The sequence below is a fragment of the Schistocerca serialis genome, chromosome 1, assembly GCF_023864345.2.
Source record: "Schistocerca serialis cubense isolate TAMUIC-IGC-003099 chromosome 1, iqSchSeri2.2, whole genome shotgun sequence".
NCBI classification, from domain to species: domain Eukaryota; kingdom Metazoa; phylum Arthropoda; class Insecta; order Orthoptera; family Acrididae; genus Schistocerca; species Schistocerca serialis.
Genome location: NC_064638.1, coordinates 1,159,653,569 through 1,159,669,554, shown reverse-complemented (window position 1 = coordinate 1,159,669,554; position 15,986 = coordinate 1,159,653,569). Strand labels below are relative to the sequence as shown.

The following is a 15,986-nucleotide window of genomic DNA, read 5'->3' as shown; positions in this document are numbered from 1 at the left end:
GTTTAGCACTACCATCGCCCACTATTAGTGGGCGAGACTACTACATGCTTGTCGAACTGGCTGCCAGCGATTCAGTTGTTGAGAATGGTTGCCGCTGCTTCGAAAAGTTTGAAACAGTCAATGACATCACTTCTCCCACCAAAGACTGCACTGGTATAATTTGTATTGCAATTACCAACACAAAAAAATTAAATAAAATATTTACATCCATGAAATAAATCTTTGGCACTTTCCCAAGTTCTCAACATCGTAAAAAAAATTACTTTGCCGACGAAAAAGTTTAGGGGTACGCATCCCCCAGCATTCCCCCAGAAAAACAACACTGTGAGTACTTCTTTTTTAGGCTAAGATCAGTGTCCAATCATCCAACATTGATTGAACTTAAGCTTAAGGAGAAGCTCAGACAGGCAAGTACTAGAGATGTTAAAGTATCACAAGATTCTGATAAAAGTATAGTGAAAAATAACATCAGTTTATTGCATCAGAATATCAGGGGATTAAAAAACAAAGTAGATGAGATTCTTGTTTGTTTAGAAAATTTAGAAACTGAGGTTGGAATAGATGTACTGTGCCTGTCTGAACATCATACAGTCAAAGACATGGAAAAGATAAATATAGGTGGATATAAGCTTTCAGTACAAGAAAGCAGATACACTATGGAGAGAGAAGTTGCCATATGTTAAAATTTATCATAGTGTGAAAAATTTAGAAACTAAAAAAAGTCTGTGGAGAGCAACATATGAAAGAATGTGCCTGTGGGCTTAAACTAAATAACAGTACTTTCATAATTTTAGCTGTGTAGAGGTGTTCCCATTGAGAAATTTTCAGCTATTTCTGAAAAATTTGGATTTTTGGTTGTGCCGTCTGTCAGACAGATTGAAAGAAATTATTGTTTCTGGGTATTTAAATGTAGATATTCTGAAAGAGTCTGATAGAAAGCACGACCTTCAAGTATTCCTTGGTTTGTTCAATTTGACATCACTTATTGATTTTCCTATTCCAGTAATACAGGAAAGTAGCACACTGAAAGACAAATATAATCAGATAAAAACTTTTTCTGCTAAGAATGGTCTTTCTGATCATGATGCAACAGGTAGTTACAGCATATGACGTAACTCCATGCAGTAATGCAAAACAGTCCTCCAAAATAGTGTGTTCACTTGATGCTTTAACAATTGCAAATTCTAGGGAAAGCTTGCAAAAGTTACACTGGGATGAGGTGCACAGGGAACCTGACGCTAATTTATATTTTAATCTATTTCATGGTACCTTTGAGAATATATCTGAAAACAAGTTTCCCTAAGGAAAGAGTTAAATACAATTGTAAGAAACCATCTAAAAAACCATGGCTTACTAAAGCCATAAAAATATCTTGTAAACAGAAAAGGGAAATGTGTCTTATAGCTAGAAGGAGTAATGATGCAGAAACACTCACACATTATAAAAACTACTGCACTGTATTAAGAAAAGTTATCAAATAGTCCAGAAGTATGGGCATTATGTCTGAGATTAGCACCTCTGATAATAAAATTAAAACAATCTGGAACATTGTTAACAGGGAAGCAGGGCAACTGAGAGCACAGGAAGACAATATTTGTATCAAATTCAATGAAAATTCTGTTAACAAAAAGTTTGAAGTAGAAAATACTTTTAATAATTATTTTTAAGTGTTGCTGAGAAAATACAATCCAGCTGTTCATTAGAAAATACAACACAGTATGTGGAAGAGGCAATAGCCATTGATAAAACTGAATAGCTATTATAAAACTGAAATTCAACCCACTTCTCCTATTGAAATTAGGAAAATAATAATTTCACTCAAAAGCAAAAGCTCACCTGGAATTGATGGCATTTCCACCAGAATTCTAAAAGCCTGTTCCCAACAGAAGAGTAGGATTCCCAGCCACATATGTAGTATCTCACTGAAACAGGGCATTTTTCCAGCCACACTGAAATATGCTACTGTTACACCATTGCATAAAAAAGGGGATAGGTCTGATGCTAACAACTACCACCCATTCTCAATTCTGACAGCTTTATCCAAAATTCTTGAAAAAGTATTCAAGAGTGGCTTCACATATTTATAAAAATGAAGTACTAATAAAATGTCAATTTGGTTTTCAGAAAGGTTTTTCAACAGAAAATGCTATACATGCTTTCACTAACCAAAATATTAAATGCTTTGAATTACCGAACATCACCCATTGGGATATTTTGTGATCTCTCAAAGGCTTTTGATTGTGTGAACTACAAAATTCTTCTAGATAAGCTTAAGTATTGTGGTATGAGTGGGACGGTGCACAAATGGTTTAATTTATATTTAACTGGAAGAATGCAGAAGGTTGAAATTAACAGTACAAATAGTCAGCAAAGATCAGCAGAGTTCTCTAATTGGGGAGGTATCAAGAATGGTGTCCTACAGGGTTCAGTCTTGGGTCCTTTATGGGTCTTAATATATATTAATGACTTGTCACTCTAGAATCATGAAGAAGCAAAGCTAGTTCTTTTTGCTGAGGATGCAAGTATAGTAATCAGAACCTATAAACAAGAAACTGCTGAGGAAATTGTAAATAATGTCTTCCAGAAAATTATTAAGAGGTTCTTTGCAAATGGACTCTCACTGAATTTTGAGAAAGCACAGTTTATACAATTCTGTACAGTAAATGGCATAACACCATTGATAAACATAGACTATAAACAGAAGTCTGCTGCTAAGGCAGAAAATTCAAAATTTCTGGGTGAGTGTATTGATGAGAAACTGAAGTGCAAGAAACACATCAATGATCTGCTGAAATGGTTAGGCTCAGCTACTTATGCTATTATGGTTATTGGTTTTTGGTGATAAATATGTCAGTAAATTAGCCTACTATGCCTATGTTCATTCACTGCTTTCATATGGCAACATATTTTGGGGCAATTCATCATTAAGAGAAAAAATATTCATTGTGCAAAAGTGTGTAATCAGAATAATTGCTGGAGCCCACCCAAGATTGACTTGCAGACATTTATTTAAGGAACTTGGGACATTCACAGTACCTTCACGATAAATATATTCACTTATGAAATAATCCATCTCACTCGAAAAGTGCATAGCTACAACACTGGTGGAAAGGATGATCTTCACTTTTGTGGGTTAAATCTGATTTTGGCACAGAAAGGGGTGAATTGTGGTGTCACAAAAATCTTTGGTCATTTACCGAATAGCATTAAAAGTTTTGTCAGATAGACAACCAGCATTTAAAGGCACATTAAAAGAATTTCTGAATGACAACTCCTTCTACACAATGAATTTTTAGATATGAAGTAGTAACTATAAAAAAATAAATCAAGAAAAGGATTATATCATGTAAAGAAAACTTATGTTAAAGTGACACGTTCCATGTCATTACAAAATGTCGTATTCATGATCTATGGAACAAATATTAATGTAATGTAATATTTCTGCTAAACGCTCTGCTTATTTTTAGGATTTCCCTTGAAACCAGAAATCATTTTGATGTAAGCAACATTTTGCTGATTAACTATGTTCAGCTGTTCTTGCGGATTACTGTTATGCAAATGCAATGCCTGTGACACAATATCTACATAGTCTTTCACAGGAATTCGTGACACAGGCTGTGCATATAAAAAAGTAAAATTTTGCATTTGCTGTAATCTTAACATGTGTTAGCTTGTTCACAAAATCTAAACTGTTACTGTTATATTTCCCTTTGAAGTTCAGTTTTTTTCTTAATGATGACATTCATTCTCCTGGCAACATTGTGCCCTGATAACTGTACTGCAGACACCACTTGCTGGATTGCCATGTCTGGTTTGTGGACTTTGGGAGAGCCATACAGCTCATCTGAAGAATACTGTTACCTAAGTATACAGAGTAAACTGGAGTACTTGTTTACTAACTGCTTATAATGTGCATTGTATTCAGCGATTGGATCCTTTTGTAGCCTTAGTAGCTGAACTGACTGGAAAAATTATTCCACTTTATTTGAATAATCTGCTTAATTTAACAGTACTTCAGTCCCTCCTTTATGTGCTTTAGTCAGAGTCATATTACTGCCTTCAACCCTAGTTTTAAGTTTTCTAGGAATTTGTTGTTCTTCTTGTATTGCAGTAGTAGTAGTAGTAGTAGCAGTTATTGTAGTAACAGTTGTTGTTGTAGTTGTTGTTGCTACTGTGAATGCTTAATTACGTCTCACACTGTACTTTCTTAGCTATATCTTTCTGTAGGGCTAATTGTAGATCTACTTTTCAATGGTCTAAAATTCTGAATTCAATATCATATCTCAGGTGTATTTGTGGCCTTCTGATAGTAAATGGTGTCCTGGAGCACGTAATCACTTCTGAAATTACATGAAAATAACTACTTTGTCATGCTGCACGAGAGATAAGATACTGTGATAATGACTGAGAGTCCGATCAGTGGTATACACAGGATGGTCAAACAAATTTCAGTTGAAACTTGGCAGTTCTTGAAGCATGGTAGAGCTGTACATTCCATTTCATTTGTTCTGAATTTCTCTTCACAGCCTTTTAAGTATTTTTCTGTGCACTGATGAACTGCCTGCTGCATCCCACCCCATAAACTGCATTATCAAAATGCCTTTCTAATGACAGTAATGCCATTTTAAAAAGGAAAGGAACAAGTAGTAGCCTGGTGATATTTCAAAAGCTCTTGTGTGCTGATGTGAACCCAGTCAATAGCCTGCTCTTTTTTTCTCAACATTCACATTTGGAAACCATGTGTCACCACCTGTAACCATTTGATCAAGAGGATTGTACCCTTTTGTGAAGCACTTTAGAAGTGTATAAGCGAGACACATTCTGTGGGTCATATTGTTGCAGGAAGAAAACCTGGGAACTTACTGACCACAAAACTTGCACTAGCCCAATCTCTTAGTAACTATGTCTCATGAAAGGACATAAAGACATAAGAAGGACATCAAAACAACAACATTAAAATAATTAGATGCCATATTTTTATTGTGCTGTACTAGTGAATATGACCAGTCCATAAGAATCTGCTCCAGATATAAGTGGCATTGCAGTAAAACTGTAACATTGCATGTGATTGTGTGATAATATTCTATGACTAACCTGAAAGTCTTCTGCTTCTACAGCCAAATGAGTTATTCTAACCCGAGACTCTTTCTCAGTTCCTGATAAATCTGACCCAGCATCCAACAGCAGTTTAATTACCTGCAAAAAAACAAAGTTAACATTAGACTTTGAGCTTATGTCATTTGTATGGTGGTGAAGTTTTTCTTTATGGGACCCTTATATAAAATGTTCTTGTTGCATTAGTCAGAAGGTCTTGACATCCCCCACCCTTATTGTCAGAAGAAACTGACTGCCATGGCTGCTACTGTGATGTCATTTAATACACAACAGTTCAGCCTGTGATTGGCCTCTCGGCATCAGTTACCCACTTTCATATTCTAATTGGGATGTAATCACTGTTCCAGTTAAAATTATTGCTGCCGATTCTGATTTCAACACACTCCTGAAAGACAAATGCCAGCAGACCAATGTATCAGAGAAGATACTCATATCATTGAGACATAATTATATGATGAGACTTACCAAACAAAAGTGCTGGCAGGTCGATAGACACACAAACAAACACAAACATACACACAAAATTTTAGCTTTCACAACCAATGGTTGCTTCGTCAGGAAAGAGGGAAGGAGAGGGAAATACGAAAGGATGTGGGTTTTAAGGGAGAGGGTAAGGAGTCATTCCAATCCCGGGAGCGGAAAGACTTACCTTAGGGGGAAAAAAGGACGGGTATACACTCACACACACACACACACACACACACACACACATATCCATCCACACATATACAGACACAAGCAGACATATTCAAAGGCAAAGAGTTTGGGCAGAGATGTCAGTCGAGGTGGAAGTGCAGAGGCAAAGATGTTGTTGAATGACAGGTGAGGTATGAGTGGCGGCAACTTGAAATTAGCGGAGATTGAGGCCTGGTGGATAACGGGAAGAGAGGATATATTGAAGAGCAAGTTCCCATCTCCGGAGTTCGGATAGGTTGGTGTTAGTGGTAATTATCCAGATAACCCAGACGGTGTAACACTGTGCCAAGATGTGCTGGCCATGCACCAAGGCGTGTTTAGCCACAGGGTGATCCTCATTACCAAAAAACACTGTCTGCCTGTGTCCATTCATGCGAATGGACAGTTTGTTGCTCGTCATTCCCACATAGAAAGCTTCACAGTGTAGGCAGGTTAGTTGGTAAATCACGTGGGTGCTTTCACATGTGACTCTGCCTTTGATCGTGTACACCTTCCGGGTTACAGGACTGGAGTAGGTAGTGGTGGGAGGGTGCATGGGACAGGTTTCACACCGGGGGCGGTTACAAGGGTAGGAGCCAGAGGGTAGGGAAGGTGGTTTGGGGATTTCATAGGGATGAACTGAGAGGTTACGAAGGTTAGGTGGACGGCGGAAAGACACTCTTGGTGGAGTGGGGAGGATTTCATGAAGGATGGATCTCATTTCAGGGCAGGATTTGAGGAAGTCGTATCCCTGCTGGAGACCCACATTCAGAGTCTGATCCAGTCCCGGAAAGTATCCTGTCACAAGTGGGTCACTTTTGGGGTTCTTCTGTGGGAGGTTCTGGGTTTGAAGGGATGAGGAAGTGGCTCTGGTTATTTGCTTCTGTACCAAGTCGGGAGGGTAGTTGCGGGATGCGAAAGCTGTTCTCAGGTTGTTGGTGTAATGGTTCAAGGATTCCAGACTGGAGCAGATTCGTTTGCCACGAAGACCTAGGCTGTAGGGAAGGGACCGTTTGATGTGGAATGGGTGGCAGCTGTCATAGTGGAAGTACTGTTGCTTGTTGTTGGATTTGATGTGGATGGACGTGTGAAGCTGGCCATTGGACAGATGGAAGTCAACGTCAAGGAAAGTGGCATGGGATTTGGAGTAGGACCAGGTGAATCTGATGGAACCAAAGGAGTTGAGGTTGGAGATGAAATTCTGGAGTTCTTCTTCACTGTGAGTCCAGATCATGAAGATGTCATCAATAAATCTGCACCAAACTTTGGGTTTGCAGGCCTGGGTAACCAAGAAGGTTTCCTCTAAGCGACCCATGAATAGGTTGGCATACAAGGGGGCCATCCTGGTACCCATGGCTGTTCCCCTTAATTGTTGGTATGTCTGGTCTTCAAAAGTGAAGAAGTTGTGGGTCAGGATGAAGCTGACGAAGGTAATGAGGAAAGAGGTTTTAGGTAGGGTGGCAGGTGATCGGAGTGAAAGGAAGTGCTCCATCGCAGCGAGGCCCTGGATGTGCGGAATATTTGTGTATAAGGAAGTGGCATCAATGGTTACAAGGATGGTTTCCGGGGGTAACAGACTGGGTAAGGATTCCAGGCGTTCGAGAAAGTGGTTGGTGTCTTTGATGAAGGATGGGAGACTGCATGTAATGCGTTGACGGTGTTGATCTACGTAGGCAGAGATACGTTCTGTGGGGGCTTGGTAACCAGCTACAATGGGGCGGCCGGGGATTGGGTTTGTGAATTTTAGGAAGAAGATAGAAGGTAGGGGTTCGAGAAAGTGGTTGGTGTCTTTGATGAAGGATGGGAGACAGCATGTAATGGGTTGAAGATGTTGACCTATGTAGGCAGAGATACGTTCTGTGGGGGCTTGGTAACCAGCTACAATGGGTCGGCCAGGAAGATTGGGTTTGTGAATTTTAGGAAGAAGGTAGGGGAATCCTTACCCAGTCTGTTACCCCCGGAAACCATCCTTGTAACAACCATTGATGCCACTTCCTTATACACAAATATTCCACACATCCAGGGCCTCGCTGCGATGGAGCACCTCCTTTCACGCCGATCACCTGCCACCCTACCTAAAACCTCTTTCCTCATTACCTTAGCCAGCTTCATCCTGACCCACAACTTCTTCACTTTTGAAGGCCAGACATACCAACAATTAAGGAGAACAGCCATGGGTACCAGGATGGCCCCCTCGTATGCCAACCTATTCATGGGTCACTTAGAGGAAGCCTTCTTGGTTACCCAGGCCTGCAAACCCAAAGTTTGGTACAGATTTATTGATGACACCTTCATGATCTGAACTCACAGTGAAGAAGAACTCCAGAATTTCATCTCCAACCTCAACTCCTTTGGTTCCATCAGATTCACCTGGTCCTACTCTAAATCCCATGCCACTTTCCTTTACGTTGACCTCCATCTGTCCAATGGCCAGCTTCACACGTCCATCCACACCAAACCCACCAACAAGCAACAGTACCTCCATTATGACAGCTGCCACCCATTCCACATCAAACGGTCCCTTCCCTACACCCTAGGTCTTCGTGGCAAATGAATCTGCTCCAGTCCGGAATCCCTGAACCATTACACCAACAACCTGAAAACAGCTTTCGCATCCCGCAACTACCCTCCCGACCAGGTACAGAAGCAAATAACCAGAGCCACTTCCTCATCCCTTCAAACCCAGAACCGCCCACAGAAGAACCTGTAACAACAACTACTGAACATATAATAAATTTTTTCTTCGGATTTTTTGATAAATTAGTATAAGCAATGTTCTGATGTCATTTCTTTTTCTTTTCGTGTTATTATGTTAAAGAAAATGTAAGTAACTTTAGATTTGAATATTAATATTTATGTCAGATTTTAAGCAATGTTATAACAAAATTGAAGTGTAACTGATGTTGAATCTATTGTAACATGTTTGAAATTGTAGTTGTGCGCCTGGTCCATGCGTAGGCAATGTATTAAAATATGTGGAATGTAAAACCTTTGGTGAATACCCTATCTGTAGGGGAGCAGTAAAAGGTGGATGGCAGGCGAGCGTGGGAAAATGCACACGGGCGCGGTACGGCATAACGGGCTCAGCAGCGGTACAGTCGGAGTTGGGTATCGGTCTGAGGAACACGTTCCAGATAGAGGAGGCTATCCTGGAAAAAGTGGTTTCATTGAGCCTCGGATGTGCCGGTTCCGATGACTATACCGCATGGCTATATTCTAATGGCACTGGATTGAGAAGGATGGCGACGCTAAGAAGAAGCAAAGTGCCAATACAGCAAAAGCCATAGCTGTGATTGTATGTGTGCTGTGCGCCTCGCCATCTCGCCGTCCGCCAACCGCCGCATCGACTCGCACAGGTTGAATCTTTAGAATTGTATTCGTGTGGACCAGTGTTAATTTTGTTCCTGACTGTTCAATAATAACTTAACTTTTACCAGATTTGTTCTATCAATGAATTATCCTAATCACTAACCGAGACAGGGTCCTTTCCACATGTTGTGCAATCCGAGTGTCCCGAAATGAAGATTTAAAGTTATGTTAATAAAAATTATCAACAGACCTATTTATGCTAGAATGAATTTTAAGGAGCTTTATTGTTAATGAAAATATAAGTAAAGAGCAAAGGTCTGACAGAGTACTAAGATAATTTTGGAATTGGCTTAATAAGGAAGCTTAATTAATTTGAGACAAAAATAATGGTAGTTAAATGAGGAAGTAATTGGACAATAAGAGTAATAATTCATATTTTTTTAAATCTTGAGTAATTAATGTTTCCAATAGTTAATGGTTTCAACATTGTGATCATAACAGTTTCAGGGTCCCCCCCCCCCTCTCTTTCACTCTTTTCTTTTCTATTCATTTAAATTCTGAAGTGATTGCACTGATTTGACCAGCAAAGTTAAAGTCAAGATAAAACCTAAATTTATCAGTGTTTTACCATTATTAAAAGTGACATTGTATGTGTGTGTGTGTCAAAAGTGCTATTTCTAGGGTGACCTATGTCCGATTCCAGTCGGATCAATAGACAAAACGCAGTTCGTAGTAATCATTGTAGTGTAATGTTGTGTATTTATAGCTTGCTCAAATTAGTACAGCAAGAGAAAATCTTAGTTCATTAGATATTTCTGGTTCAAAAATTCACCATATAACACAGTATTACTACGTGTGGTTATGCTTGTACGTACATCCACTTGTACAAGGGAAAAACTCACTCAATGCCTAATTAGGCTGGCGACCGTATTATTAACCATTGGTAGCATCTGCGGTGTATGTTTCATGTCCGTCCTAACGTGTAGTTACACTTACACTTGCTTGACGTATCATTGTTGTTACTGACAGGGTATAAGTCCGGTTTTGCTTCCATTTAGGTACACGCGGTCAACATATGTACTAAAATCCTTTCCTATAAGGTGAAGCCTGTCAACTTATCATAGTACAGGCTTTAAAGAGTTAACGTACGCCCGAGGGTGGACGTTACAAATGGCTTCCCGGTGACAGGACATCCAGTTGTTGTCGGTCACAAATTAATGTGAATACCGAGCAGTGGATGTTCAGTGGCACGTATTGCAATAGTATTCAGTAAAGTAAATAGCAGTGAACGTCAAGTACAGTGGAGAGGTGTAATTGGCATTCAATATGGACAGGAATGTAGAAACAGTAGATGTGCCGAGCGTAATGGAAGAGGCGCATGGCCGTAGCAGGAGTTTACGCGGCCAGATAACAGATGGCGTTAGCGAAAGACAATTGGCGTACATACAATACCACGAACATGTTAATGAACAGATTGAAAGGTTGAGATCGCCTCGAACACAGCAAGGGACAAAACAGGAAGAAGAGGGTGACTTTGTAGATGATAGTGGGTATGTGAATGAATCCACTGACATGTTTGATTCTCCACAGATAAAGAAAGAACTGAAAGAAACTTTTGAAGTAGGATCGGAATACACCGATTCCGTAGAACAAAACAGTGTGAAACTTTTAAGCATAAACGATTTATTTGAACAATTAACCAAACAAATTTCAGGACAGAGTGAGCAGATCAAAACACAGAATGATCAGCTTCAAAAACAAGTCGGTAGTCAGGTTAGTCAGCTTAAAACACACGTTGACGAGCAGCTTAAAACACAGAGCCATCAGCTCAAAACACAGAATGATCAGCTAAAAGCACAGGTCGAAGAGCAAGGAATTAAAATTAGTAAACAAATAGAACAGGTAGAACAAAAAGTGGGTAGTTTAAGTTCTGTGGTAAATACTATGAAGTTTGAAATTAACACAATTAATAAGAATATGGATACGATGCAGGGGGAAATTGACAACATTAATAGTAGATTTGATGTTGAAATTCTCAACATCCAAGAGAAAGTAGAGCCTCTGGTCGAAACAAAAGTAGACAAAAAAGTTTTCGGTCTCAAAACTGAGATCATAAACGAATGTCAACACGGAATCTCGCAATTGAAAAAGGCAGTTTCAGACACTGAAAGAGATTTAGGTGAGAAAGTTACCGGATGTGTACAAAACTGTGAACAAAATACTTCAAAAATTCAAGGCAAAATTTTCGATCTAGAGAGTAAAATTAAAGATAGACCTGGTGTTGTTTGTAATGGCACACCAATTACAAAGCTGTTAGAAGGTGAGGAATGCTTCGATCCCGCCAAGAAACATAATGGATGGCATCCGTTAGATTTCATCAAAAATTGCGAGAGAATATTTCCTGAATACTTATCTGATCAGGAAAAGTAGTAATTAGCGCCTTAGCAGGTGACGCTAAGCGCTGGGGAATTAATTTGAATATAGAACGAATGACATTCGAAGAATTCAAGCAAAGGTTTACGGAAGAATATTGGTCTGAACAAAAACAGGATCATTCATGGCGCGAGTTTATCATGGCCAAGCTTCATGATAACAGGGGCAGGAATTCTTTGAGAGATTTCTGCGAATATTGGTACCGGAAATTGACGCATTTAAGAGGTCGAAGATCAGATTCAGAAATCATCTGGGAACTATATAAAAAGCTTCCAGAAGATTCAAAGAGATATGTGGGAAGCAATCATCGCAGCTTCCAAGCGTTTCTCGAAAGGGTCGAAGACGAAGACCACTGGCGCGAAAGTCGTGCCAATTATCAAAATTTTGGTAACCGAAATAACCGTAATAATGACAAGAGAAATGACGGCGAAGGGTTTCGCGTCAATATGATACAGAGAGGTAGAGGTAGAGGCAGAGGAAGAGGAAGTTATCCCGGTCGCGGTAGAGGATACACCGCGCAAAATAATAACGACGCGGGAAACTGATTTCCGCGAACGTTGTGGGCCAAACGGAAGCGGACAATATACACCGGCCCCGATTTAAAAAACATTACCGAACTGACAGTAAAGTTATGAGACAGGTTAGAGACAGGCGTGGAATGACGCAACGTGTTGTTGCGAATCAAGCGTCAGGTGCGAGCCAGAATGAGTCATCTCTGCCACACAACACAGAGCGCTACATGTTAACAGGCGAGTGGAGCATCAGAGGGCAATGGCCCAGCCTAGCAGAACAGCTGTTCGGAGAGAAGCTGCTAGCAATACGGCAGCATTAGGTACGAACATAGCCGTGAGAGCTGATGAATATATTATGAGTAGTAATTCCGTGGAGAAGGAAATAATAGATGAAACTGTGAATACACAGAGAGGTGCGGTTAGCAGTGTTTGCAATGAAGTAAAAGGCGAGAATGAATTAGCGGAAGTAAATAATTGGCGTGTGCAGATCGACGATCTGTACAAGGGCCTAAAGCAATGTGAGTGGGAGGATTTTAAGAAGGAGTATGAGGCAAGGAAGTTGATTAGTGAAAAAGGAGGTAGTAGAGACGTCGATAAGGTGACGTGGCCCGAATTTAAGGAGGAGAGAGTAAATAGCGCCGCGCAAAGTACGCGTGCTGCCGATAGGACGAAAGTGAAAAATAGGAAGGAATTGGAGGACGAAATCTTTAGCATTGACGAGGAAGTAACTTCTGTTAATGATCCGCCAACAGTAAAAGCTGCTACCGAAAGGCACCGTGAGGAAGAGGCAGGTGATTACCTAAAAGTAATTGAAGTCCACGAGGATTACACGAAATATGAATTAACAGTAGATGTGAGTAAAGCTGATGATGAGGCCGTTTTGCCGAAAGAGGATATTGAATTAAAATTAAAGCCTGACCAAAATGCAGAGGGAGAACTTAGTGCCTGTCTCAGAAAAGCGTTTATGTTAGAACCTGAAAGCGATCCAGAATGGTCGGATTCTGACGATAGTTCAGATGATGAATATTTCGGTAATAGCAAAAATAAGGGGGATACAGCTAATTGTGATATTGTAACTAATGATGACGAAGTTTCAAAACAAAACCCAGATGTTGAGACTGAACAAAGAAAGAAAGAGCCACCTGACGACTCAGGGTCTATTTTACAAAGAGTTCAAGTAATTAATGACTTTGAACTCCCGGAACCAAAGAAAACGCCAGATATATGTGGGGTGAATGTTAAAAGCATATCTTGGGACGATGTTATCGTCGACCCGGATTTGCTTAGGGAAGATCACAATAATGAAAAACATGCGACGGTGAAACAAACTGTAATACCAGTTGAAATTTATAATGTGAAATTGCAAGTACTTCTTGATACTGGATCTCAGATAAGTGCAATCTCCCAGTCGTTTTTCGAACACATTTGTGATAAGCCTGCACTAGTAATTATGTCAGTGACGGGTGTTAAAATTGTTGGTGCTACGGGCAAGACTAGCAAGCCGGTAAAGAACCAGATTTTGGTTCAATTTAGTATAAAAGGACAAAACTTTGAACACGATTTTTTGGTTGTGCCAGACTTGAGTACTGAAATGATTCTGGGAATAGATTGGTTGGATAAAGAAAAGGTTATTATTGATTGTAGCCAGGAAGTGATCAAAATTGATAGTACATCTAGGAATTTAGAAGTAAAATTTGAGGAAAATGGGAAGGTATTCGATTCAGAAATTGATTCTTTATTGTTGGAGATTGACCAAGGGAATGATGGTTTGACAAACAAGTATGAGGTGTACCATGTCCAGAGGTTAATAAATGAGAGTGACAAGCAGGGGCATGATTTTAAAGAAATGGTGGAAAATTTCAAGGGAATATCTCCCGAACAGAAAACAAACTTGCTTGGTATTTTAGATAGTAACAGCACCATATTTTCGGACAAACCTGGCCTAGTTAAGAAGTTCGAATACCATATTGAGACAATAGAGCATAAACCTTTCTTTGTAAGACCGTTTTTGGTACCCATATCAAAGAAGCAGGCTGTGCAAGTGGAAATAGATAAAATGATAGAATGGGGTGTAATCGAACGGAGTAGCAGCGAATATAATAGTCCCCTTATCATCGTGAACAAAAGGGATGGGGGAGTGAGAGTAGTTATCGACGCCAGGACTTTGAACAAAATTGTAAAGAAGGAAATAGACAGACCTGAAAATCTGGACGAAATGCTCCAAAAATTTTATAACGTGAAGTATTTAACCAGTCTGGATATGACCGCCGGATACTGGCAAATCCCATTAAGTAAAGAATCCCATAAATATACCGCTTTTCTATTTGCCAGGAAATGCTATCAGTATAAAGTAGTGCCATTTGGGCTTAGCACTTCTGTGGCAGTATTTATTAGGGCACTGGACTTTGTATTAGGGAGAGAACTGAGTTCCCGGCTAACCATTTATGTAGATGATTTACTGATTGCTACAGAAGAATGGCTAGAGCATTGTGAATTATTGCATAAAGTTTTCGTTGCTCTACAAGCAGGTGGCATGATGCTTAAATGGAAGAAATGTGAATCTGTGAAGTCGGAGATAAAGTTTCTGGGGCACATTATTACTACGAGTGGTATTGGCAAGGACCCGGAAAAGTTAAGTGCAATAGCAGAGTGTCCAGCTCCTAGAAATAGAAAACAGTTGAAAGCCTTTTTGGGTTTATGTGGGTTCTATAGAAAATTCGTCAAGGGGCGAGTTTTTAATAGTCCTCATTTGAATAATCTACTTAAGAAAAATAGTGCTTTTGTGTGGACTGAAGGGTGTATGAGAGATTTCGAAAAATTAAAAAGCGAACTTTTGAATGACAATATTTTGCATCACCCCATACTGTCACAACCTTTCCATATGAATACTGACAGCAGTGCTTATGGAATTGGTATAGAAGTTTTCCAAGAAATTTGTGATGGCAAAGAAATCGAACACAGGACTATCGCGTTTGCAAGTAGAACTCTAACAAAATACGAGAAACTACACTATATCGGAAAAGGAAGCTTTAGCCATAATATGGGGGCTAAAGAAATTCAGAAATTATCTGTGGGGCCATAAACTCATCATACATACTGACCACAAAGCTTTAACTTTTCTTAAAGATTGTCATTTACTTAATGGCAGGCTAACTCGTTGGGCTTTGTACCTGCAACAATTTGATTACGAGATTTGCTATGTTAAGGGTACTGAGAATTATGTGGCAGACGCGTTATCTCGATTGCCTAATGGTATGAGTGAAGTGCCCGATGAAAATAGTGAAGAGGGTACTTTTGAGATAAGGTATATGAAAGAGGTTTCAGGAAAAAGGAAAATTGAACAAGTATGTAAAAATATGAGATACCATCAGAATGAGGATCCGACGTGGAAATCTGTAAAGGTTAATTTTGACAGTGTGCAGTATCCTCAAATTAAGAAGTATTACAAAATCTTTAAAGGCATTTTATATAGGAGGAAAGATTTAGTCACTGAGGAATGGAGAGTATGTTGGCCACACCAGTTTGATACCGAGGTCATAGACTATTTTCATTTAGCATTGGGGCATAGTGGGCCAAAGAAGTGTTTGGATAAATTGAATAATGTAATAGTGATTGCTGGTAGTGTCAGTAAGAAGGTAAAGGAACGAATTAAGTCGTGCGATGTCTGCCAAAGGGCCAAAGTACCGAGCAGAACCAATAGAGGTCCAGTGCAAAGTACATTACTTGAAGACACCCTAGAATTATTGTCGGTAGATTTATATGGTCCCCTCCCAAAGACTTCAGGAAATTGTGCATATATTTTAGTAATTTTGGAAGTATTTTCAAAGTTTGTGAAATTATACCCCTTGAAAAGAGCAACAGCAAAAGCTGTATTTAGTAAGATGGTCGAATACTTCACAACCATCGGGAAACCCAAGGCAGTACTATCTGACAATGGACCCC

At 39.6% G+C, this 15,986-nt stretch overlaps 1 protein-coding gene across 4 annotated transcripts in view; it reads right to left on the bottom strand.

The window, feature by feature from the left end:
* Window positions 1-15,986, bottom strand: part of LOC126418141 (serine/threonine-protein phosphatase 6 regulatory ankyrin repeat subunit B-like) — a 352,754-nt gene that overhangs the window by 27,278 nt on the left and 309,490 nt on the right. For all 4 annotated transcript variants that reach the window (XM_050085172.1, XM_050085171.1, XM_050085170.1 and 1 more), the window contains exon 15: window positions 5,095-5,196. In XM_050085172.1, coding sequence (XP_049941129.1) covers window positions 5,095-5,196 — 102 coding nt within the window. The remainder of the gene's footprint in view (window positions 1-5,094; window positions 5,197-15,986) is intronic.